Source organism: Halichoerus grypus, chromosome 13, assembly GCF_964656455.1.
Source record: "Halichoerus grypus chromosome 13, mHalGry1.hap1.1, whole genome shotgun sequence".
In the NCBI taxonomy this organism is placed as follows: domain Eukaryota; kingdom Metazoa; phylum Chordata; class Mammalia; order Carnivora; family Phocidae; genus Halichoerus; species Halichoerus grypus.
The window spans coordinates 85105872-85130566 of record NC_135724.1 but is presented as its reverse complement, the minus strand read 5'-3'; the positions used below and the strand labels follow the sequence as shown (position 1 = coordinate 85130566).

Sequence of the window (24695 nt, the reverse complement as noted above, 5' to 3'; positions counted from 1 at the left end):
ACCAAAATATAATGATCAAAATCAGGAAATTGACATTAACACCTCACTTTTAACTAAATTACAGACCTTATTCCAATCTCACAATTCTCACATGCACTCAAAACTTCTGGTGTATATTTCTATGAAATTTTATTCTCAGTGTAGCTATAATTTGCATTTCTCTTATGGCCAACGAAGTGAGCATTTTCCATAAGTTTAAGGATCATTTTTAGATCTTTTTTTCATGAATTATCTGTTCATATTTTTTGTCTATTTTTCTATCCGGTTTTCACATTTACCCCCCTCAAATTTAAAGAGTTCTTCATATACTAATGATATTAACCTTTTAACTATGATATATGTTGTTGTTGTTGTTTAAAGATTTTATTTTATGTATTTGACCGAGAGAGAGAACAAGAGAGAGGGAACACAAGCAGGGGGAGCGGGAGAGGGAGAGGCAGGCTTCCCGCGGAGCAGGGAGCCGGATGCGGGGCTCGATCCCAGGACCCTGGGATCATGACCTGAGCCGAAGGCAGACACTTAAGGACTGAGCCACCCAGGCGCCCCTATGATATACGTTGTAAATATTTTCTCCTGGTCTGTTAGTTATCTTTTGACTTTGCTTATGGTGTTTTCCACATGCAAAAGTTACAGAAGATTTTATATAGTCAACTGTATTAATCTTTTACTACATCTGAATTTTAAGTCATAGTTAGAAGGCCTTTTTCCACACACAAGTTATGGAGGAATTCATCCATATTTTCTTCTATAATTGCAGTTTTATTTTTTACATTTAGATGCTCAGCATTCAGGAGTTTCTATTTGTGTATGGTGTGAGGAGTGGATCCTGGAGCAATTAAGTAAATATAGCAAAATATTGGCAATTGATGGCAGGCACATGGGTATTTACCACGGTTGCAATTTTTCTCAAGGCCTGACGATTTAAAAAAATAAACAGCTGTGGGTAAAGCGTGTTAAGCGGAGTTTCTGTAGGTGGACGGAGGCGCGGGGGGGGGGGGGCGCCTTTAAGATGGGCCCCGCCCACCCCGGAAGGGCTCGCCCAAGCCCCGCCCTCCGCCGCGCGTCGCCTTCTCCCCGGTCCGCGCCGGCCCCGCCCTCCGCAGCCGAGTACAGTCACGTGAGCCGCGCTGCGGCGCTCCGCTCCGCGCTGTCATGGTGGCCCCGATGTACGGTTCACCGGGCGGCCGCCTGGCCCGGGCGCTGACGCGGGCGCTGGCGCTGGCCCTGGTGCTGGCCCTGCTGGTCGGGCTGTTCCTGAGCGGCCTGACGGGCGCGATCCCGATCTCGGGACGCCAGTGGGGGCCCAACGGGCCGGTCCCTCCCGAGTCCCGCAGCCGCTCGGTGCTCCTGGACGCCGAGACCGGCCAGCTCCGCCTCGTGGATGGCCGCCACCCGGATGCCGTGGCCTGGGCCAACCTCACTAACGCCATCCGCGAGACCGGGTAAGGGTTGGCCCAACCCCGCGCGGGACCGGCCGGGGGAGGGGCTCGCACGGGCTCCGGGCCTCAGGGGTCAGTTTCCCCTCCTCTGAGGCTGCAGCAGGTCCCTGGTTGGGTGGGGGCTAATGCAGCATCCCTCAGCTCATGGGGACCAGTCCCTCGCCTTCAGTAAAGGGTGACAGTACCTCTGTTACACTTAGAGACCAGATCCCTACCACCCAGACCCCAGTGCCTCCATCTGGATTAGGTCTGCGGAGCACCCCGTCCCCCCATCCCCACCGCCCTTGGGCCAGAAGGCTGGTGATAGCTCTTCAAGAGAGAAACTCTCACTTCCTTGAGTGTGGCTTACCCCATGGGTGCCATGCTCCTGCCTCTGTTCCAGAACCAGGGCAGCCCGACTGAGCCTGGATTCTAGGCCAATGGGAAAACCCAGGATCCCTAAATTCATGTAGATCCAGATAGTATTTTTGCTTGGGCTCTGCTCCTTCTTTCTCTCCTCCTTCCTGGTCCAGGGGAAAGTTGCTTGGCCAGATGGTTGGTATGGAGCCTAGTGCTCCATCCTTGGTAGTCATGATCAGCTGCTGTTCTGACTCCCCTGCCTGTCTGGGCTCCCATTTCCTTATCTGTGGCTCAGATTTTGAGGATGTGCTCTGGCTGGGAGGTTGGGTGGTACCCTTCTCAGGCCCTGTACCAGGGCTTCTGCCCACGCATTCATTCATTCATTCACTCACCTGATGTACTTGGCCTTGGGGACATAGAGCTGAGCAAGGTGGGTCTCCGTTTAGAGGGGGAGACAGAGAGCACCAGAAGGGTAACCTGAGTTGGTGGGAGTGGGGAAAATCTGCCTTAAAGCCTTGTCAGCAGGGCTCAGGCCCTGGATTAAGGCTATGCTGGGGATCTTAGTGAACCCTAAGGCCCCCTCCCCGTTCCACCCTCCCACTGCTCCCATTCATTTTGCTGGCATGCATTAATTCCTGCAGGTGTTGGGGAGATATAGGACACTGAGGACACCCCCATCTTGATGCTTTGTGGTACTTGGGAGGGTATCAGATAGACAGACAGAGGGGAGGATTGTGAGGAGGGGATTTGCTGCAGACACAGGAGCTGGGTGGGGCTGATCTGGGAAGGCTCCCAGGGAGAGGAGGCCACAGGGTGGGCTAGTTATTGTCTATGGAGGGAACTAGAGCTCTGTGGCTCTGGAATCTGGTGACCCATTCTCTGCTGACTCACACGTGTTTTTGGCCCTGCTTAGCAAAGCCAAGAGGGCATGACCAATCTCTGCCTCCATGTTAGCTAGGAAGGAGGCACAGACGTGAGGCCCAGCATGGGAAGGGGGCCTTGTCCCCAGGAGGCCCCCACTGGGCTGTGTTGTTCTGAATTATGGAAAACAGAAATGGAGAGAGGGCTTCCTTGATTGTGCTGGATGGAAAGCTCTTTGTGGCCCAGCTCCTTCGCTGTGTGACCTTGGGCAAATCACTTCGCCTCTCTGAACCCGTTTCCTCCACTAAAGGTGAGGCTTGAAGGGAAATTCAGTGGGATCACAGAAAGCAGCTCTGTTTGTTTACTGAAGGAAGAAATGAGTGAAAGAGAAAGAAGCAGGTGTCCTCTGCCCCTATTTTACAGTTAGGGAAACAGGCCTGAGGCGAGAGCCCAGGTCTCGTCCACACTTCTCGCTCTCATGTCCCCTTTCCAGCATCCTTTCTGTCCAGTTGGCCTATTTAGCACTGGGGGCTGGGCTGTAGGGAGAACTGTATCAGAAGCCCCTATTTTGGGGTGCCTGGGTGGCTCAGTGGGTTAAGTGTCTGCCTTCGGCTCAGGTCATGATCCCAGGGTCCTGGGATCGAGTCTCTCATCGAGCTTCCTGCTCAGTGGGGAGCCTGCTTCTCCCTCTTTCCCTCCCCTCTGCTCGTGCTCTCTCTCTCTCCCAAATAAATAAATAAAATATTTTTTTTAAAAAAAGAAGCCCCGATATTGGAAACAGGGAAACTGAGGCCCTTAAGATCGACCTCTTAGAACTCAGGGATAAGATGAAAGAAAGACATCTGAGGTTTCCTGGCCCCCGATCAGCAGAACCTCTGAACTGTGGGTGCCTGTCTCGTTTTTCAAAGGACGGAGGCCAGGGATTTGACTCTTCTGTTTACCTGAGTTGGGATCTCTCCTCCTTCTGTCCCCCAGAATTCGCCACAGGGGATCCTGGGATTGTCAGGATAAATTCCATGTCCTCTTTCCACCCCATAGTCGGTCCTCTTTCAGTTGTGCTGTATCTGACCTGGGACTGATACTCCCCATGAAGCCTGAAACATTTAGGATTCGGTGCTTGGGCATCAGAGGTGCCCTAGGAGGCCGAGCCTGCGCCAGTTTGATTCCAGCCTTGGTGTTGGGGAGGCTGCACCCCTCCAGCCCTACCTTTTCCTCCATCCCTGACTCCGCAACCAGCTGCCCAACACAAATCACGAGTCACTGCGGAGTTGGGAAAGGAAGTGAGTACCAATAAGAGGGAATTACCCTGTTAAGAAGCAGGGAACCCACTCAAATCCACCAACTAATGAGCAGAAACCCAGCCCAGTAAAGTGGGTAAATACCATCCAGCTGTTCTTGGAAGTCAGAAAAGGTGAACATATCCCATCAAGAGTGAGGAAGGAATTGTAGGCACAGATAAGGTAGGCGAAGGTATCCATGGTGCGCTGTGTCCAGGTCAGGGTGTGGTGACCGGGGGAGGTTTGTGACCCCCCCTCCTCATCACAGAGCAGTGGTCTGGTTTTCCTCAAACGTGGCCTCTTTAGACCCTGGAGTCGTCAGGCATTAGGCACCCGTGACATAAAATCACAGTGTGGCCCATAGACGCTCCAGATTAAAAAAAAAGAAAAAGAAGATTGGAGAAACAGATCAGTACTGCCAACTTTTTATTTTTGTCAAGTGAGTGCATTAAAACCAAAACAGAACAGCATTTATTGACCTCTGTCGATTTTATCTCATAAAAGATCAGCTATTTTAGAACCAAGTAAGCAGGAAGGACGTGTTCTTTAACAGAGAGCAGTCTAATGGCTACATTTAACTTTAGAAACGCTTGTCAGTGGTTTCCTTTTGACCAGGGATGGGGATAGAGTTTTGCAAAGTTGTCAGTCGGCACAGCGGTGAGGGAATCTAGAGGCCGTTTGCCCAAGTTCAAGCCTCCCCCATTTTACAGATGGGGAAGTCGAGGCTGGAAGGGCCAGGAAGTGTAGTATGGAGCAGAGTTTACTATCAGAGAGATCTAGGCTCGTATTTTCGCCTGCCTCATCTCTGTGGCAAGGGTGGTGAGAACCCTTTAGGATGGGGGGAAGGGGGGGTGAAGGGGTGAAGAATCATTTGATTAGGCTTAGGGCCTGAGGCAACAGAGGGCTCCTCAGAGATCAGCCTCAGGGGCTCCGGCACTGAAGTCTGGTGGCTTGGAACAAAACCCCTTAAATGGGAACGTCCCCTGCCCAAAGTGTTCTGGAAAGATAGGTGGAAACCCATCTCTCTGAGTTTTTCTGAGGACTCAGGCAAAGTGAATAAAACCCATCTAAATGGAATCACCCCAGTTGCCCTTTGGAACAAGGCAGCGCACAAGGAGATGGGGGAGGGTGGTGATTGTCAGACAATTAACTTTTTGTGGTAAAAAAAAATCCCAGCAGTTTAGAAAAGTTAGGATGTGTGAGGTAAGTCCCCACATATATAACCACTGTTAGTGGTTTCTTTTTTCCACAACTTTCTATGCAAAAATAGGCCTAAGCGTGCATGCGTATGTGTAAGTGTAGGTATGCGTGCGTGCATGCGTGAGTAAAATGCTTGCACACACGGGGTTATCCTGAGTCTACCATTTATCCTTCTCTGATCTTTTTTTTATGTTGTCTCTGACATCTCGTCAGCACATGGCAGCCCTTTCTCATCGTAGCAGTTGCCCTGTTACGTCATTACCTGCTTACATGCCCCCCCCTCCCAGCCACCCATCACCCCCGCATTAGCCTTGGGAAGGCCAAGCCTGAATGTCCTTCACTTTCGTGCACCCTTGGTGTCTGGCACCCGGTAGGCTCTCAGAATGGCTTGCTTGCTGCAAGTATCAGGTGAGCGTGTTTTGATCGTCTTTTCCTCTCCAGAGTTCTCTCTAGGCCACAGCTGTTCTCGCCCTGGAGCTCTCGGATGGCGTGTTGGCCACCTCTCCGTGAGACTGTCCTGGCGGAGCCTGGCTCTGCCTTGTTTCGGAGCCTCTTCCTGGTCTCATTAGCATCTTCCTGGTGCCCCTCATTTTCTTCGTGGAAATTGCCTTAACAAATGTTTGTCCCCGAGTTACAGAAGCCACCTGGGTGAATAGTTTTGTGTCCTAGGAGCAAGAATGAAATCCAGAACCATAAAGGAAAAGATGGATAGATTTGGCTGCGCAAAAAAACCCAAAAACCTCTATATGGCAAAAGCAAAAGCAAAAAATCAATTAAAATACAAACATATTTTCAATATTAGTGACAAGCAAAGGGCTAATGTGTACGTAGAGAACTTCACAAATCAATAAGAAAAGAAACTCAAGGGAGAAAAGTGAGTAAAGCCCTTGAACCAGAGAACTATAGGTGACCAGTAAAAATTTAAAAACAAGTGTAGGGGTGCCTGGGTGGCTCAGTCAGGTAAGCGTCCGACTCTTGATCTCAGCTCAGGTCTTAATCTCAGGGTCGTGAGTTCAAGCCCCGTGCTGGGTGTGGAACCTACTTTAAAAATAAATAAATACATTAATTAATTAAATTAAAAAATTAAAACAAGGATAATTGAACTAATTAAAGGATTATCATCAAAACAACATGATTGCGTTTTTCAACCACTGCCTTGGCAAAGATGAGAAAGATTGCTAGGAATCCTTTCAGGCAAGGAGTGGACAGACAGGAGTGGGTACGTTCTGGCGAGGTGGTCTACAGCCAAGCGTGGTTGCACGTTGGTGGCGCTGGCCTCACCTGGCCGCTAGTTAGAAATATAGGGTCTCGGGCCCCTGCCCCGACTCCTGATCAGAATCTACTTCCGAACCAGGTCTTTGAGTGACATGGATGCACGTCAGAGTTTGGGAAGTGCTGCTTCCCGGAAGGAATGGGAGCCAGTCTGCTTGGACCTGAATCCCGGCTCGGCCCTTTACCAGCTCTGTAACCTTCGGCAAGCGTATCAGCTAGTGTTGGGCAACGGTGCTGTGTAACGAACTAGCCGCCAAACCCACTGGCTTCAAAGATAACCCAGGGTTATTTTCGGTGGATCCAAGGGGCAGCCAGGGCAGCTCTGCTTCATACTATGGGTCTGCAGAGCTGGTCTGCTCCATGTTTCTCTCATGTTCCTGAGAGCAGCGGGCTGGCTGGGCCATGTTCTCCTGCAGAGGCGGAGGAGGGCAAGCGGAAACAAAGGAGGCCTTGCAAAGGCTAATCTTACACCTGGCACACGGTCAGTTCCATCCATTGGCCAAAGCGAGTCATATGACGGAGCCCAGATCAGTGGGGCGGGGAGGGACTTGGCCATGGGTAGGAGGGACCGCAAAGCCACATGCAGAGGGCACAGAGAGGGTGGAGGGGTAGTAGCGCAGGCTTCCACGGCAGTTACGGAACTTTGTGCCTTAATTTCCCTCCTCTTCTGTTACGGGGAGTAACAGTGCCTGCCTGGTAGGAGCGTGGGATTGTCACAAGGATTGAATGAGTTAGTAGACAAGAAGTGACTAGAACGTCATCTAGCACAGAGGAAGCCCTTGTTTGACACTGGCTGGTAAGGGGTGGATTAGTACAGTTTTCGGGGGGGTGGCCGTTTGTCAAGGCTGATTAAAATTAAAAATGCCTGTGCCCTTTGACCCAGCAGCTCCTCTTTGAGGGATTTCGCCTGACAAGTGCACAGAGACAGACAGACGGCCATTTGCACGGATGGCAGTTCCTCACTCTGTCTTTCATGGTCTAACTGGAGGTGGCCGCGTGCCCAGCCCAGGGCCGGCTTTGCATGTGCCCCCACGCTGACCGGGCCCGCTCTCCTCCCCGTCTAGGTGGGCCTTTCTGGAGCTGCAGACGAATGGCCGCTACAACGACAGCCTGCAGGCCTACGCCGCGGGTGTGGCAGAGGCCGCTGTGTCTGAGGAGGTAAGGGCCACATGGGGGACCTGGGGCTCCCGCCTCCCACCCCATCCAGCGTGCACCCCAGGAAGCTCGGAAGGGTTCTGAGGTGAGGTGCGTGCAGATTGGGCTCCCTGCTCCCGCCCCCAGCCCTCCACGTAACTGGGCAGCCAGAGCTCACGTGCAGTCTTTAAAAAACTTAGGCTAGGTAGTATTTGATGCGTATGAAGGATGTATGACATTTTCTGAGTCACAGAGCAATAAAACAGACATCCAGACTAAAACGTAACAGTGTTACTGATCCTCTGAGGCCCCCTTCCCAACCCCTGCCCCCAGAGGCACCATCACCCTAAATGTGACTTTCTTTCATTCATTCATTCATTCATTCATTCATTCATATTGAGATATCATTCACATGCCATAAAACTCACTATTTTAAAATGTACAATTCAGTGGTTTTTAGTATATTCATAGGGTTGTGCAACGATCACCACTACCCCATTCCAGAACATTCTCATCGCCCCAGAAAGCAACCCCCTACCCAAAGCTCCTTTTTCTCCCTCACCCCGGCCCCTGGCAACCATTAACCTACCTTCTGTCTCCATGGGTTTGCTGATTCTTGACATTTCATGTGAGTAGGTGGTCTTCTGTGTCTGGCTTCTTTTCCTCAGCATCGTGTTTTCAAGATTCATCCCCGTTCTAGACTGTGTCAGTCCTTCACTCCTTTTTGTGGCCAAATAATACTGTCTTGGATGGACAGACCACGTTTTATTTATCCACGCATCTGTGGACGGACACTTGAATTATTTCCACCCTCTTACTTTTGTTAAACTAGTTTTACCACACGTGTGGAATCCTCAGACAACCTACTGTTTTGCCCTACTTGATCTGGGGCTTTAGAAAAGTGCTAGCATCAATTTCAGAAGGTGGCTCGTCTCAGAAGTGGGCGACACTTCGTGGTGACAGCCCGTCTCCTGCAGCGTGGGGGGAGGTGTGACATCCACTTGGGAAAGTCATTTGGCAATGGTAGCGTTGAGTCCACACGTGCGCTGAGGCCACCGAGCGCCGTATGATGGACCTTGGGGAAGGAATCAGCAACACGATGGCTCCTGGATGCTGGCTGCTGAGGGGGGAGAGCACGTGACAGATGACTGCACACAGGGAACACCCCCTTATAAAGCTCACACTCCTCATTCTGACACCCAGCAGCCGTTTTGGACGTCCGCTTGGGACCTGGATGGCTGGGGAGCTGCTCAGACGCTGGGCCAGGCCGGCGCTGCTTGGGGTGCGGTGAATGAGGCAGGATTCCGTCTTTCAGGGGGCCTGCTAGCCTGCCAGGAACACTGAGGCAAGGCCCCAGGGGCTCTCCTGTGAGGAAGCCCGGACACATGTGCCAGGAGCCCGGCCCGTGTTTTCTCCCTCAGCCCGCACACCAGCCTCCCCGCCCCACCGAGGGAAGCGTGACTGCCCCACCGGGGCTCAGGGAGGTGAAATTACTCACCCAGGGTCACACAGCCAGTCAGCAGGGGGGCCAGCATTCAAACCCAGCTGTTTGACCAGAGTCTCTGTTTCTGAGCGTTTTGCTCTGCCGCCCGCGCCCCTCCCCGCCCCCCACTGGCCCGGGAGCTTCTCGTAAGTGGTGATGGTGTCCTGTCCCCAGCTGTGTCCCCTGCACCCAGGCCAGAGCCTGATACAGGACAGGCACTTGGGAAATGCTTCTGGAAGTGGTGGAAAGGTGTATGGGGGAAGTGGCATCTTTTTGAGGCCTCGGGGGGCAGAGGAGAAATCGGATGTGTTTCAGGGAGATGGCCGTGGAGCGGGGGGGGGGGCCTTAAGCGATCAGTCTTGGGGTACCGGGTGCTGCCACAATCCCCTCACTGGCCTGTGTGTCTTGGGAGTATTTCCAGTGTGGTGAGGGGTGTGGCTGGAAGTTAACCCCGCAGCCTTTGGGAAATTACAAATCCACACCTTTCCAGGGCTCAAATCTTGACTCTTTGATTCAGTACCTGGAGGACCTTGGGAAGTTAGTCACCTGCCCGTGCCTCGGTGTCTTCAGCTATGAAGCGGGGATGGTGAGGATAGCACTGTCCTTGCAGAGCTGCCTTGAGCTTTGCGTGGGTGCGTTCATACAGAGTGCCATCCATGTGAGTTCCGGGCGACGGACCAGGTCCCCGTAGTGCCACAAGATAGGGGACGCCCCTGCCCCTGCTGGAAAGACAGCTGGGTGGACTCAGGATTCTAGGCCAGGCCTGGCTGATCTCGGCCGGGCCCACGCATGCTTCCGCGGTCAGCTGGCTGGTCAGTGGGGGCAGCTGGGTGGCTTCGAACGGTCTCCTTCATGCGTCTGGGGGTTGGCTGTCTGTCAGCCTGGGTGACGGGGCCGACGGGGCCGATGTGGTGTTGAACGTGCCCTGTCTTATTCATGTGACATCAGGCCGGGAGGTGTGGAAGGCCTCTCGACGGCTGGTTGAACCGGCCCGGCATTCACTTGTGCACACGCATGTCAGTTGTGAGTTCTCTGCCGTGTCCTCAGGGCTTCGGACAGGACACGGTAGGGGCGCCAAAGTCGTAGTTTGTTGACCGACCGAATACATCCATAGCTTGGGGGTCTCCAGTAACAGAGGATGCTCAGTCTGGAGCAGACTTTGAATGCTAAAGGCTCTCAAAGGAGGGAGACATCCAGAAGCTTTGGGCCCTGATGGGACAAGAGTGGGTTGGGTGGGAGGGGCCTCGGGGGGATGAGAGCCAGCGGGAGCAAAGGTGCGGAGGGGCCTCACCAGGGCACCATGGTTCTCGGAGGCCTGGACAGGGTGAGGAGTCTGAGCCCGAGTGGGGAGCCAGCGGGGTCCTCGGCGAGGAGAGCAGCCTGGTTACCCCGCCCCCACCCTCGCCCACCTCGCCTGCCCCGCAGCTCATCTACATGCACTGGATGAACACGGTGGTGAATTACTGTGGCCCCTTCGAGTATGAAGTTGGTTACTGCGAGAAGCTCAAGAGCTTCCTGGAGACCAACCTGGAGTGGATGCAGGAGGAGATGGAGCTGAACAAGGGCTCTGCTTACTGGCATCAGGTGGGTGTGGCCCCCATGCTCTGTGGGAGGGGCGGCGGGCTGGGTCTGCTCTGGGGACCTGCCACTGCTGTGGCTTCTGCTGGCCAGCTGCCTGTCTCCCAGCCCTCTTCGCCAGCCCTTTCCCCCTCCCTCCCTCCCTCCCTCTCTCCTTCATCCATCTACCCATCCACCCATCCATCCATCAGTCCTTCCTCCCTCCCTGGCCATCCACCCACCCATCCATCCATCCACCCTCCATATGTCTGTCCATCCATCCAGTCTTCTCTCCCTTCTTCCCTCTCCCTCTATCCCTCCCTCCCAACTATCCATCCATTCATCTACCTACCCACCCAACCACCCATCCATTCATCCATCTGTCCATCCAGCCATTCAGTCCTCCCTCCTGCCATACTGTCTTCCCTTTCCCTCCATCCTTTCCTCTCTCCCTCCTACCCACCCATCCATCCGTCTTCCATTCATCCCCCCTCCCTCCCTGTCCACCCTTCCCTCCCACCCAGCCATCCGTGTGTCTAGTTTGTCAGCACACGTACCACCCACAGGCTTACCTGTCTTCCTCTCTCGTCCTCTCACCCATCTGCTACCCGCTGCCCATCTCAGGCCAGTTCTCAGTTCTCCCACCAACCACCTCCCCAACCGTTGACATACCCCCATTTTGTTGCCTGTCCATCTCCCTGCTTGCCATCTACCTGTCTGTCCACTCCCCCGCTACACTTCTTCCCATTTACTTGCCCAGCTGTCTGTCTGATCGTCCACCTGGTCTGCTTCAGTCCCCACCTTTCTCCCAGCCGTCGGCCGTCGAAGCACCTCTCAGTGTCAGTCTGTCCATCCGTAGCCCCACCACAGCTGCTGTCTCTCCCCACCCAGGGCCGCCCCGTTCCCTGGGGATGATGCACCCTGTCTGTCCCCAGCTTCATCTCCTGCTGACCTCCTCGCTCTGTGGTGCAGCCTCCCTGACCTCCTGGTTTCTCGAACAAGATGTGTTGCCTCTTGCCTCAGGGCTTAGGACCTGCTGCCCCTTCTGCCCAGAACACCTTCTTCTTCCCCTCACCCCTCACCTCTGTCCCGTCCCCATACTTCCCTGTGGTGCTCTAGTGAGGGACTCAGAGCCTGTCTTCAGCGAGACTCGAGCCCCACGAGGACAAGGCAGGGACCACATCTGCTTTGTCCTCCACAGTATCCCTGGCGCCTAGCATAAGGGCCGGCCCACAGTGGGTGCTTTATATGTAAAGGTTGGTGGAATATTTAGAGATGAAGGAATGGATCTGTCTTGTCCCGTCTGCCCATCCAGTCTGTGCACCCAGCTGGACATCTGTCCTTCTGTCCACCCTGCCATCCACCTGGACGATTGCTTCTCTGTCCTTCCCTCCCTTCTACATAACTTAGCAGCCACGCATCCATCTCTCAGTGCTGCCTGACTGTCCGTCCGTGTATCTTACCCTGTTGTCCACCCGTCCATCCCTCTTGCAGATGCTAATGAAGTACCTGGTACATACCCAGCGCCGACCAAGGCCGCATGGGGGACACAGTGATGATCTCCCTAGTTAGAGAGCAGGGACAGTGACCATGGGGAGAAGTCAGCTAATGAGACGTGTGCTTTCAGGCAGCAGTGCAGCCAGGAGCTGAGCTCAGAATAGGGAGCCGTTGACAGTGGGTCAGGGCTGGCTGGGAGGCTTTCTGGAGGAGGTGGCTTTCAGTTGGGCTCTTAAGTGGGGGTGATTTAGGTTGGCAGGGGGCGGAAACATAGTTAACTAAGTGATGGCAAGAGAGTGCTTGGCACGGAGGGCTGGGTGCTAGGAAAGGGGGGGGTCAGGGCTGTCAGGATCCTGGAGGATGCACCTGGGCCCCTCCCATTGCAGGAGAATGCGTGAGCCCCAGGGGGAGAGGCCTCACCCCATCTGTGCCCCCCCCCCCCAGGTGCGGCTGACCCTCCTGCAGCTGAAAGGCCTCGAGGACAGCTATGAAGGCAGTATGACCTTTCCAACTGGGAGGTTTACCGTCAAACCCTTGGGGTTCCTGTAAGTGCCACTCCCGGAGCGGACAGGGTAGGGGAGAGGGCCATGCGCCTCATGGTCAGACAGACCTGGGTTCCCGTATGGGTTCTGCCACCTCCTGGCCCAGCCTCGGACCACTCACGTAGCCTTCCAGAGCCTCAGCTTCCTCCTCTGTGAAAGGGGTATGGAAACGCACTCCTGGCAGGCAGGCGTGCTAACTCTCCGGCCCCCCACCCTCCTCAGCCTGTTGCAGCTCGCCGGGGACCTGGGAGACTTGGAGCCTGCCCTGAATAAGACCAAGACCAAGCACGTTATGGGCTCTGGCTCTTGCTCTGCCCTCATCAAGCTGTTGCCTGGCGAGACGGACCTCTTGATCGCCCACAACACCTGGAGCTCCTACCAGAACATGCTGCGCGTCATCAAGAAGTACTGGTTCCAGTTCCGGGAAGACCCCCAAGGTGGGTGGACGTGGGTGTATCTGTGTGTGAGCATGCATGTGGGCACACAGTGCAGGGGGTGGGGGACACTGGGAGCTGTGGGCCTTGGCCCTGTGCACACCGTCCAACTGCTCTAGGAGTCCATCTTATTGTTAACATTTTTGTTTCCTTTTAGTTCCTTTTCACAAGGTGTATCAGTTACCTGTTGCCGTATAACAAATCATTTCAAATTTAAAACAACAGAAGCTTAAAACACGACTGTTTATTTTTGCTCAATGTGTCTGTGGGTCAGCCGGATGGTTTTGTTATGCCGGGCCAGGCCTGGCTAATCTTGGCTGGGTCACTGATGCTTCTGCAGTCAGCCGGAGTGAGCTGGCTGACCGAGGATGGCCTCATCTGCGTGTCTGGGGGTGGCTCTCAGCTGGGTGTTGGCGTCGCTGGGCTAGCTCAGGCTTATTCTTGTGATATCTGGGCAGGGCAGTGTGGAAGGCCTCTTGAAGGCTGATCGAAACGGGCACAACATTCTTTAGCTCAAAGCAAGTCCGGTGACCCGCTCCGATTTGAGAGGTGGGGAAACAGAGCCCAGCATTTGATGTGAGGAATCGCAGGGTCGCGCTACAGATGGTAGGGATGCAAGCATGGGAAGAATTACAGCAGACACTCAGTACAAACACTCAGCTACACAAGGAATGCGTGAATACATGAATATGCTCTTCCTGTCAAACGTGAAAACTTTGCAACTAAGGCCCAAGTGCCCCAGCGTGGTTCCCCCATCCAGTCCCTGGCCCCAGTGTCCACCCCGGAGGTAGCCACTGAAATGTTTGCAGCGCCTCCTTCTTGGCGAAACTTAAAAATCGAAATGTTGCCAGGAAGTGGCGAGGGGGTGGGGAGATGTATACCCTCATCTTCTGCTAATGGGAGTGAGTACCGGTTGGTGCCGCCGCTTTGAGGAAGAACCCCGCCGGTAGCCAATAAAATTCAAAATCTGTCACTCCTGTGGTCCAGCAATTCTTGGCTCAGACCTGTCCCTGGAGAAACATTTCGACTTGTGCACAGGGATGGGGCACAAGGATGTCAACTACAGTAATGGTTGGGAAACAACCTAATGCCCGTTCACTTAAGTAAATTTCTGCATTGACACGTATACAGAGAAGCGTGCACATCGCACGTGTAAGCTGGAAGTTTGCATATTGCACACATCTGTGTGTAGCACCCAGACTGAGAACCAGGACATTCCCAGCCCCCCGAAGCTGCTCTCCTGGCCCTTTCCAGGCACGTATCCCCACCCCAGCACAGTCTCCATCTGCCTTCTCACAGCGTGCGTGAGGTGTGGCTGATGTGGCATGTCACATGCGTAGACACATACAGCACGTGTGCTTGCTTGGCTGTGACTCTCTCGCTTAGTGCAGTGCCTGCGAGGTTCATCCACCTTGTTGTTTGTAGCCACAGATCTGTCGTGTTCGTTGTTACAGATCCATGAACATTGTAGTATCTTTTGAAAAAAACCTACGAAGGGGGGCGCCTGCCTGGCTCAGTCCGTAGAGCACGCGACTCTTGATCTCGGGGTTGTGAGTTTGAGCCCCATGTTGGGAGTAGAGATTATTTAAACAAAGAAACAAAAGCCTACGTAAGTTATACACATGGTATAGGAAATTGGAAAATACACTAAGGTGTTCATGTACAATCAAAATCACTTGAACACCCCATGACCCATAGGAGATAATTTCTGTGAATATTTGGTTCTGTTTTTTTCTAGACTAAAATGTACCTTCTTTTCCCACTTGTTTTAATTGATTTTTATTATGCTAGTAATACGTGAATACATTCACGTACATTCTTCATCAGCAATGCAGATGAAGAAATACATCTCTTATGATACCCTCCTCCCAAATTCCAGACCCTTCCTAAGAGGATATCTGCTGCCATTTTGGTTTGGATCCATCTAGATTTTTTTGCACTAGATGCACTTATATTGTGTATATATGAACCTTTTTTTTTTTTTTTTTACTTAATAGACTTTATTCTTTAGAAAAGCTTTAGGTTTACAGATAAATCGAGTAGATAATACAGAGAGTTCCCGTATACCTCCCCGCTCCTTTCTCCTGTTATAAACATGCTGCATTGGTGTGGAACACTTGTTACAATTGATCTACCGATGTCAGTACGTTACTATCAATAGAAATCCATAGTTGACATTCAAGTTCACTTTGAATAGTATGGTTGTACGGATTTTGGTAAATGCACAGCGATGGATGTCCACCTTTACGGTACTATACGGCAGTTTCGCTGCCCTAAGCAGTTTGCTTTCTGGGTTTTTTTTTAAACATAAATAAGACCATAGCATATGGATTATTTGCATCTTGCTCCCTTTGCTCAACAGCTAGCCTTGGAGAATTTTGGATATTGCCACGTTCAGTCCACCTTTTAACAGCTGATGTGAAATTAACTAGTTCTCAATTGAGGATTTGGGCCATGTCCAGGTCTTTGGTGTTTCATTCGGTGCTGCGGCAAGACAAGTGGGCCCCCAAGTGGAAATGCTAGGTTAAAAGATGGACATAAGTAGGGGCACCTGGGGGGCTCAGTCGGTTAAGCGTCCGACTCTTGATTTTTGGCTCGTTGTGATCTCAGGGTTATGAAATGGAGCCCCTTGTCAGGCTCTGTGCTGAGCACAGCGTCTGCTTGCCCTCTCCCTCTGCTTCTCCCCCTACTCGCTCGCTCTCTCAAACAAATAAGTAAATAAAATCTTAAAAAAAAAAAAAAAGCTGGGGGCGCCTGGGTGGCTCAGTTGGTTAAGCGACTGCCTTCGGCACAGGTCATGATCCTGGAGTCCCTGGATCGAGTCCTGCATCGGGCTCCCTGCTCGGCAGGGAGTCTGCTTCTCCCTCGGACCCTCCCCCATCTCATGTGCTCTCTCTCTCTCATTCTCTCTCTCTCTCTCAAATAAACAAATAAAATCTTTAAAAAAAAAAAAAAAAAAGCTGGGTGTAATTAGTGGTGCCTGGGTGGCTCAGTTGGTTAAGTGTCCAACTCTTGATTTCAGCCCAGGTCTTGATCTTGGGGTTGTGTGTTGAAGCCCAGCGTTGGGCTCCTCGCTGGGTGTGGAGCCTACTTTAAAAAAAAATAAAAAATGGGCATAATTAAACATTTTAGTCTCTGGATACATACAGCCAAATTGCCTCCAAAAGTGGCTGGTCCGGTTTACACTTGTCCACGAGTCTGAGCGTGTCAGCTCACCTTGACAGCACTGGGTGTTATGTTCATTTCAATTTTTTGCCATTTCGGTGGGTGATACATGACATCCTGGGCTGAGCTTCCCCCCCGCCCCTTTGTATTAACTTTACTGATGGCTAGCTTAAACACACCTTTAGGATGTACATATTGGGGGGTCTGGACAAACCCGCACAGTCATGTGACCGCCACTCAGTAAAGATGGAGAACATTTCCGTCCCCCCAGGCAGTCCCCTGTGCCCCTTTGTAGTTATTCTTTAGGCAGCCACTCTTCTAGTTTCCTTCCCGTTAGGTTAGTTATGCCTGTTCTAGAAGAAAATATAAACCTGCACTAATTTTTAAAAATTTCTGGTAGTAAAAAAAAAAAAAGATTCTGGTGGTTTATTTATGTTTTGGTTTACTTATTTTATTGAGGTGAAATTCATATAGGGTAAAGTGAACCATTTTAAAGCGAACAATTCAGTGGCATTTAGAACATCCACACTGTTGTGTATCCACCACCTGCATCTAGTTCCCAAATACCTTCATCACCCCAGAAGGAAACTCCAGGAAGCAGTCACTCCCCAGTCCCCTTTCCCACCGGCCGCTCATGGCCTGGTTTACTAAAATATCAGAATGGATGGAGGCTCCCCCTGAGGCTTGCTGCTCCCTACCTCGAGGCTCCAGCTCTTGGGTTGGGGTGCTGGGGTCCCCAGGTGGACTGATCTGACCTGCACCCCCGCCCCCTCTGGGCTCACTCTCCCCCCGCAGAAAACTCTCCCCTGGCTCCTGGTAACAAGCTGGTCTTCTCGTCCTACCCTGGCACACTCTTCTCCTGTGACGACTTCTACATCATGGGCAGCGGGCTGGTGAGTGTCCCTCCCGTGTGGCCTTTCTTCCCCCAGGTTGTAGGTCACCTGGCAGCTCTGGGCAGGTGGGTGGACGCAGCCCCCATCACCATTCCGCGCTGGGGGCTTTTCTGCTGTGGTACTTGGACCACTGGGGAGGGGCGGATGGCTTCTTACAATTGGATTCCCAGTCCCCCTGGGGCCCGCCAAATCCTGCAGCCTCCCCGGACTCTCCATTCCATGAGCCAGCTCCTCAGCAGTCGCTGCTCTTCGGGCCCTTTTGCAATATCCTTGACCTTGACCTTAGTGACCCCTGTTTTGTTTGGCTGTGTTTAGCGTAAGCCGTCCCTCCCTCCATCATGACCTTGCTGTTTCTCATCCTGCCTCCCCTCCTGCCTTCCTCAAACTCCCTCTAACCCGGCCAGGTTTTCTGAATAAGTTGTTTACAATGTGTTGTTTTTATTGGATTTCCTGGCTGAGGGCCAGGCTCGTTTAGAAATCTGTTCCTGGCACCCCTCGCTGGGGCATTGAGCCCTGAGATTGCAACATGCAGAGAAGAAAACATCGCTCTAAAAAATATGCTCCAAGCAGAAGATGCTAGTTTCCCTGCGGGAGTGGCGACAAGGGGCTCTTTCCTGCTCTGCTACCTTCTGAGAGAAGTGGGGGGCTTAGTCCCCTGAAATGGGGAAAGAGGCGGGTGAGGGCCAGGTTGTAGGTGAGGGGACCCCCTTGCTGCAGTCCGGCGGGGGCAAGGAGGGGACAGTCTGGGGAAGGACAGCTGAGGAGGTCTCATCCAGTTACTTGGGAGGGATCCCGGCAGGAATGTACCTTCCATCGGGGTCTCTGACTGTTATGCCACAGAGCCCTTTGGCAGTCTGGGGGGCTGTGAACCCCATCTCAGAGTAATGTTTTCAAATGCATAAACCAAAAGATATGGGATCATAAAGGAATTCAGTGATAATTAAAATGTGTTTAGCGAAATATTACATAAATAACCTTTTAATATTATATATGCGCTGCTTTGTGAACTTACTAAATAACGAGCTCTGGGAGCGGGTGTGCTAACTACCATAACTTTGAAGGAATGGGGAGCATAAATGATGTTTTGAGATGGGTGCAACCCTGTCATATGGTGGGAACACATCTGATTTCTGTTGGTGACAGGTCTCAGGTACCACTCATGTCACAGTGGCGGGTCACCGTGCTCACAATGCCAGGAGGTGCTGAGTTCCAGTTTGGTGGCGGTGGGAAGGAAGAGGTGGTGTTTTCCCTTCCAAGTCTGCAGACTCCCTGAGTACTGCCCCAGGTTCAGAACTCCCCCCGGCCCGAGAGGGCAAACTGCCTCCCAGGGCTTTCTGGGCCACGCTGATCTGAACCCTGGCAGTGACTCTGGATGCCGAGAGCAGCTGGTTGAGGGTCAAGGAAGGTACAGGCTGGAAGGAGTGGAAGGAGGTGTTCCCACCTGGGCGGTGCTCTCAAGAGGCTTGCTTTCCAGATTCTTCTTTTAAACATCACATTTATGGCTCTTGCTATCTTTTAGCTGGTTTTTGGACTTCGTAAAAGGAGGAAGCATGCTAATAATCCTGGTGTAGAGGAACGAGCATTGATTTAAGAGCTGGAAGTTTGCTGATGGAACAGTGGCCCATCCACTGACCAGCCATGACCTTTGGCACGTCTCTTAGCTTCTTCAGGCCTCAGTTTACCTTTCAGTAAAGAGGGGCATTAGTAGCCATGCTGTGTTTTTCCCAGGAGGGCTGGAAGAATTCAGTGAGGCTGTGGTAGTCTACCAGGCTAACAGCCTCGAGCCGCCCGACTTTCCCCGCGAAACTGCAAGGAAGGGGTAGAAATAGGATGCTGTCTCTCCGGGGAGGGAGTTGACTGACTTGGTTGGGGGATAGGGTCCATAGGAGCAGCACCTTGGGCTCTCCCAGGGGCTGTTCCCCAGGGCAAAGCTGGATGCATGATCGTGAATCCCCCTCGGCGCTCAGCCAGGGAACCAGTGAGGAATGTGCACCCAAAGCAGCGCATGAGGTTTTAAAAAAACTGTTAGCAGTGTACGGACCATGACTCATGCAGCACTGCCACTTGGTGGCAGCATGCCTTGGTCCTAAGTCAGGGGGCCCTCCCCCAGGTGACACTGGAGACCACCATTGGCAACAGGAACCCGGCCCTCTGGAAGTACGTGCAGCCCAAGGACTGTGTGCTGGAGTGGTTGCGTAATGTGGTGGCCAATCGCTTGGCCTTGGACGGGGACGCCTGGGCAGACACCTTCAAGAGGTTCAACAGTGGCACGTGAGTGGGCTCTTGGCACTGTGGCCTCCTCACCCAAGAGATGGGCCAACCTCCCCCCTCAACAGTCAGAGCCCAGGGGACCTGACGTGGCATCAGGGCCACATGCCCCACACCCTCTGCAGAGCCCTCTCATGGTCCCTGCTGGAGTTGGGAGGGGTCTTAAAGTCTTCTCCCTTGTTTTATACTTAGGGAAACTGGGTCTTTGCCTCTCTCCTGAAGGCTCTCCCATCCAGGGAAAGGCCCCCAGAGGGAGGCCAGGAAGAGAACTTGGGATTTGAGGGCTCTGGAGACGGGGAGGGCCGTCTGAGCAAGTGGGCACGGGTGGGTGAGGGCCCTGGGAGCCAGAGACACTGGAGCTGGATAGTGCAGGGTCTTAGAATGTCAGGCTAAAGAATTAGACCTTTATTCCAATAAGCACCAGGGAGCTATAGACTTCTCTGGAGTAGACAGAGGACACCTGGTCAAGCTGCAGTGTCAGGGTGACAGTCAGATGGCAGGACACCCCCCATGCCACCCCTTCCCCTTGATTCCTGGCGGTGCGGGGCACTGGGGCATGGGGGAGGCTGGGGCAATGGCCCCAAGGTATGTTCAGTCCTTCCTTGGGCATGGCAGGTACAACAACCAGTGGATGATCGTGGACTACAAGGCATTCATCCCTGGCGGGCCCAGCCCCAGGAACAGGGTGCTCACCATCCTGGAGCAGATCCCGTGAGTACCCTGGGAAGGAAAGCAGGGGGTTCCAGGCAGAGGGAACTGCCTAGGAAAAAGTCTGGAGGCATGCTGCAATGTGCGTGGGAAGGCGAACATCTGAGGAAGGCCAGGTGGGAGGGGGAGGCAGCCCCTGCATGGGGTGAAGGATCCAGGACCTAATCTACCTCTGGGCACTGGGGAGCCATCAGGGGTTCTTGAGCAGGGCAGTGCCCACAGGTACCCTCTTTCTCACCGGTCTTGCCCCATTTCTCTTCTTGGTCCCAGGGGCATGGTAGTGGTGGCCGATAAGACCTCAGAACTCTACCAGAAGACCTACTGGGCCAGCTACAACATACCGTATGTCCCCACCCCTGCCCCATACCTGCCTCACCCCTACTCAGTTCTCTGTGCTGGTCAGGGGTCCTTCCCTGCATGAGCTTTTCAACCCGCAGAGCAAAGAAGCCACCCTGGCCTTTCTTTGGCCAGGAAAGCCCTGCCAGTTTGGGGGCACAGTGGTGGGGCTTAGGTCTGCGGCCCACAGCGGGGGCGGGGGGGGGGGTGGCCAGGCTCAGGTGCCGACCCCTGCCGAGGCTCCCCCACTGCGTCTGCTATAACCGGCCGGCACAGCCATCACCTCTGGACACTCACTGTGCCCTGCCAAATGAGAGATTCGGTCCTTACAACCACCGCACGGTAGCCATGGCCGCTGTTCCCATTTCACAGATGAGGAAACTGAGGCCTCCAGCGAATGCCTAACTTTCCCCAGGCGCGTTCCCCAGCTGTTCAGCGGTGAAGTCAGCATCTGAACCCATGTCTCTTGGCCCACAGAGCCTAAGCTTGGTCACCCCGGCAAGCCACCCCCCGGCATAAACAGAAGACATGACTCGCTGTCCTGTCGTGGTTGTCAGTGATAATGTTCTGGTGTGACCGCCCCTCCGCCTCCCCGGCCGCAGCCAGCGTGGGCAGGGGTGGTGAGTGACCGTCCTTATCCCCCGCAGGTACTTTGAGAGTGTGTTCAATGCCAGTGGGCTGCAGGCCCTGGTGGCCCAGTACGGGGACTGGTTCTCCTATGATGGGAGCCCCCGGGCCCAAATCTTCCGGCGGAACCAGTCGCTGGTGCATGACCTGGACTCCATGCTCCGGCTCATGAGGTGCGTGGGGGAGAGTGAGCCCCGAGTCCTGTAGAGCTTTGCGTGCGCGTCCCTGGCCCTTGTGTCAACCTTGCCACGAGCCCGGGGGTCATAGGGCGGCGGCCAGCTGTAACTACACATTACAGGTGAGGGTGCTGACCCGCCGCTGAGTGCCCACCCCCCCACCCCCCCACCCCGGTGCTGGGCACTGTGCTCGGTACTGGAGGAACGGCACAAGGCGGGGAGCCCCCTGGCTGTGGGAGATGCGAAATCCGTCAAGCACTCACACTGATGTGGGTGCCGGGGCGAGGACGGGCTGAGCCCCCAGAACTGCTATGAAGGGGCACGATGGGCTATCTAGCCTGGATCGGGGTGGGGGGCCCGGAGGGGCCGTGGAGGAGGGCTGCCTGAGCGGATGTGAGGATGGGCATGGAATGACGAGGTGAAGGGTGAAGGAAGCCCCCGGCCGGGGGTGGGGCGGTGGGGGGTGCAGCTGGGCACGGGAACGCAGGTGGCTTGTTTCAGGGCTGCTGCCACTGGGAGCTCGGCCTCCCCTTCCTAGCACGCCCGATGCCCCCTCCTTTCCCACGTCCAGGTACAATGACTTCCTGCACGACCCCCTGTCGCTTTGCAAAGCCTGCAACCCCCAGGCCAACGCAGAGAACGCCATCTCGGCCCGCTCTGACCTGAACCCAGCCAATGGCTCCTACCCTTTCCAGGCCCTGCACCAGCGCTCCCACGGGGGCATAGATGTAAAGGTGCTGCCCTGCCCGGGGCCTGGGGGGAGGGGTTGGGCTTGGACGCCATCATCGCTGGGGGGGGGCTGGGGGGAGGGGAGGCTTGGATGCCATCATCGCTGGGGGGGGTGGGGGGGAGGGCAATGAAGGCTGGGGTCAGGGCAGATGGCGGGGCCGGGGGCAGGGTTGGCATGGGGCTGCGGGTGGGGTCAAAGTTAGGGCTGGGGTCAGGGCCCTCTGGATTGGGGCAGCTCCAAGCCCAGCCCGAGCTGGTGCTCAGTGACTTCTGCCCTGGCCCCCAGGTGACCAGCATGGCGCTGGCCAGGGCCTTTCACATCATCGCCGTCAGTGGCCCTACGTGGGACCAGCTGCCTCCGTTCCAGTGGAGCTCCTCGCCCTTCAGCGGCCTGCTGCACATGGGCCAGCCTGACCTCTGGAAGTTCTCGCCCATTGAGGTCTGGTGGGACTGAGTCTCCTTCTCTGCCCTGCTGATCCCCAGCGGGGCCACCCTCCGGCCGCCGCCCTGACCTCCTGCCCACCCCCTCCGTGGGCTTCGTCCCCTGCTGTGCCCGGATCAGGGACCTGGGTCTGCCAGGTTCCCTCTTGTCTGGGTCGTCTCTTGGGTGGGACGCGGGGCCCGATGGGGCCCAGAACTGACTCGTTCGCTCCCCTTAAGTGAGGGAGTGCCTCCCCTGTCCCCTGCCTCTTTGCATCTCTCTCTCTCTCCTCTCTCTCTATTCTGTCTGCTTCTCTCTTTCTCCTGTGCTGGGGTCCTGTCCTCACATGCTGCCCCCTCTTGAGGGCTTGGGAGGGGTCCTCGGATGGGGTCTCAGGCCGCTGGTAGAACAGGAGGGGACCGTTCCAGTTCCTGCCTCTCAATGTCATTCCTGCCGGTGGCTCTGGGACTTGTGGGGTTTCGGCCCCGGGACCTGGGCATTGCCTCTGGTTGGCATCGGTCCTTCCGTCTCCCAGCCCCAGCCGCTCTGCTCCCTCAGGAAGCAGCCCCCTTGTTTCCCCTTCTGGACAGCTCCCCTGAGGACAGAAACTTGAAAACAAACAAAAACCAAAGTTTCTGGTGACTTGTGGCTGGAGGGGCCTTCAGGGGCAGACAAGAGTGTCAGCCTCTCTGCTGCAGCCTCGTGCCCCCTGCCCCCCCTTTGGTCCCGCCCCTGGCCTCAGGACAGTGCCCACAGCTCCCCTGCTGTAAGAACCAAATTGCACGCTGTGCTGCCATTAAAGGAGAGGCCGTGGCCCCTGTGCTGTGTTTTTTGGGATAGTGGGGAAGGCTGGGCTGGTGCCCTTTCTCCTCTTTGGTTTGGGTTCTACACCATCCACCCATGCATTCTCCTGTCCATTCTTCTGTCTACTCATCTGTCATTTATTCATCTGCTAACCCACCTACCCATTGTCCATCTGCACAGTCTTCCATCCATCCATCCATCTACTCATCTGTCCATCCATCCACCCACACACCCAACCACCCATCCATTCACCTATCCCATCCATCCATCCACCCATCCATCCACCCATCCAGCCAGCCATCCAGCCAACCATCCAGCCAGCCACCCACCCATCCATTCACCCATCCATCTATCCACCCATCTATTTATCCATCTCTCTACCCACCCAAACACCCATCCATTCACCTATCCATCCATCCGTCCATCCATCCATCCATAGATCCATCCATTTTCTGTCTACCCATCTATTCATCTGTCATCCATCCATCAACCCATCTATCTATTCATTTATCTATATCCATCTGTCCGTCCATTCATCCCTCTGTCCATCCACCCATCCAGATGTTCTTGAGCACCTGCTTTGTTCTGGTTACTATCCCAGGGCCTTATTAACCAACAAGACTTTCCCAAGTTCCACTGTGGGTACAGGTCAACACAAAACAGAGTCTGTCACCATCTGATCTTAGCCAGCTGGTCGACCCCAGCCCTTCACGCCTCAGCTCTTATAGTGGACCGAGGGGTCTGCCTTGCCTTTTGGGGGGGGGGTTTGTGCTGATTCAAGTGGGACAGTCGAGGCTGGAAGTGATCTTCTGGGCAGGTTTTCTTGAACTAGCACCACTCTATCCCCCAGAAAGAATTCTGGGGCCAAAGGGCTGATGGTTTGTTGTCCTTGCCAGCCTGCCCTTGATGTCCCATTCTCTATAAAATACATGTCTGTCCCTCCTGGCTGGAAATCAGTGGATGAGCCTGTGTCCAGGGTGGGTTTGGGGTGGGTTTTACACTCTCCCCTGAATCTCACAGCCCCTGCTGTTTGTCGGGGTGGGTAGGGGCTCTGCAGGCCCGTGTGGATCTGCGTCATGTCCTGAGGGGCTAGAGGGGTCTCAAGCTTCACTCTGAACTTGGAGATTCAGTGAATTGCCTGGGGCTGCTATGGGTGGTGTGGTGGTGTCCCCTCCCAGACCTCGAGGAGCCCTGACAGGCCGTCTTCTATTTCCATATGCTGGCGTCAGCACATGCTCTCCTTGGAAGACAGGGTTTCATGTCTGAGAGGGTTTGCATGGCATTCACTTCAAGTCTTTTTCTTCTGAGTCCCTGACATGGGTGTCCAGTGTCAGTTTACACACCCCCAGAGATGGGAGGCTCACTATTCTGCTCCCAGTGGTTCTGAGATCAAGTCATTCTGATATCAGGAAGGGTCCTGGCCCCCATGTCCATGGGGTGCCAAGGTTCCAGGGTCCTGGCCCCCATGTCCATGGGGTGCCAAGGTTCCAGGGGACAGGGTGCAGGGCTACAAGCAGGCAGGTGGGAGGAGGG

At 54.2% G+C, this 24695-nt stretch overlaps 1 protein-coding gene across 1 annotated transcript; it reads left to right on the top strand.

The window, feature by feature from the left end:
- The first annotated feature begins 1089 nt into the window (after positions 1-1089).
- PLBD2 (phospholipase B domain containing 2) lies at positions 1090-24115 on the top strand. Its single transcript, XM_036123718.2, has 12 exons — positions 1090-1442; positions 7453-7546; positions 10431-10589; positions 12504-12604; positions 12824-13038; positions 16996-17093; positions 19204-19364; positions 19977-20072; positions 20340-20411; positions 21053-21205; positions 21780-21942; positions 22224-24115. Exons 1-12 carry the CDS (start codon positions 1153-1155, stop codon positions 22389-22391), a joined length of 1770 nt encoding a protein of 589 aa, XP_035979611.1. The 5' UTR covers positions 1090-1152; the 3' UTR covers positions 22392-24115.
- The last annotated feature ends 580 nt before the right edge of the window (positions 24116-24695 follow it).

Excerpts from the sequence above, each read along its gene's own strand:
- PLBD2 (XM_036123718.2), top strand. The coding sequence starts at position 1,153 with ATGGTGGCCCCGATGTACGGTTCACCGGGCGGCCGCCTGGCCCGGGCG. Across the intron at positions 19,365-19,976 it reads AAGAGGTTCAACAGTGGCAC|GTACAACAACCAGTGGATGA; the intron begins GTGAGTGGGCTC and ends TGGGCATGGCAG. Across the intron at positions 21,943-22,223 it reads ACGGGGGCATAGATGTAAAG|GTGACCAGCATGGCGCTGGC; the intron begins GTGCTGCCCTGC and ends CCTGGCCCCCAG.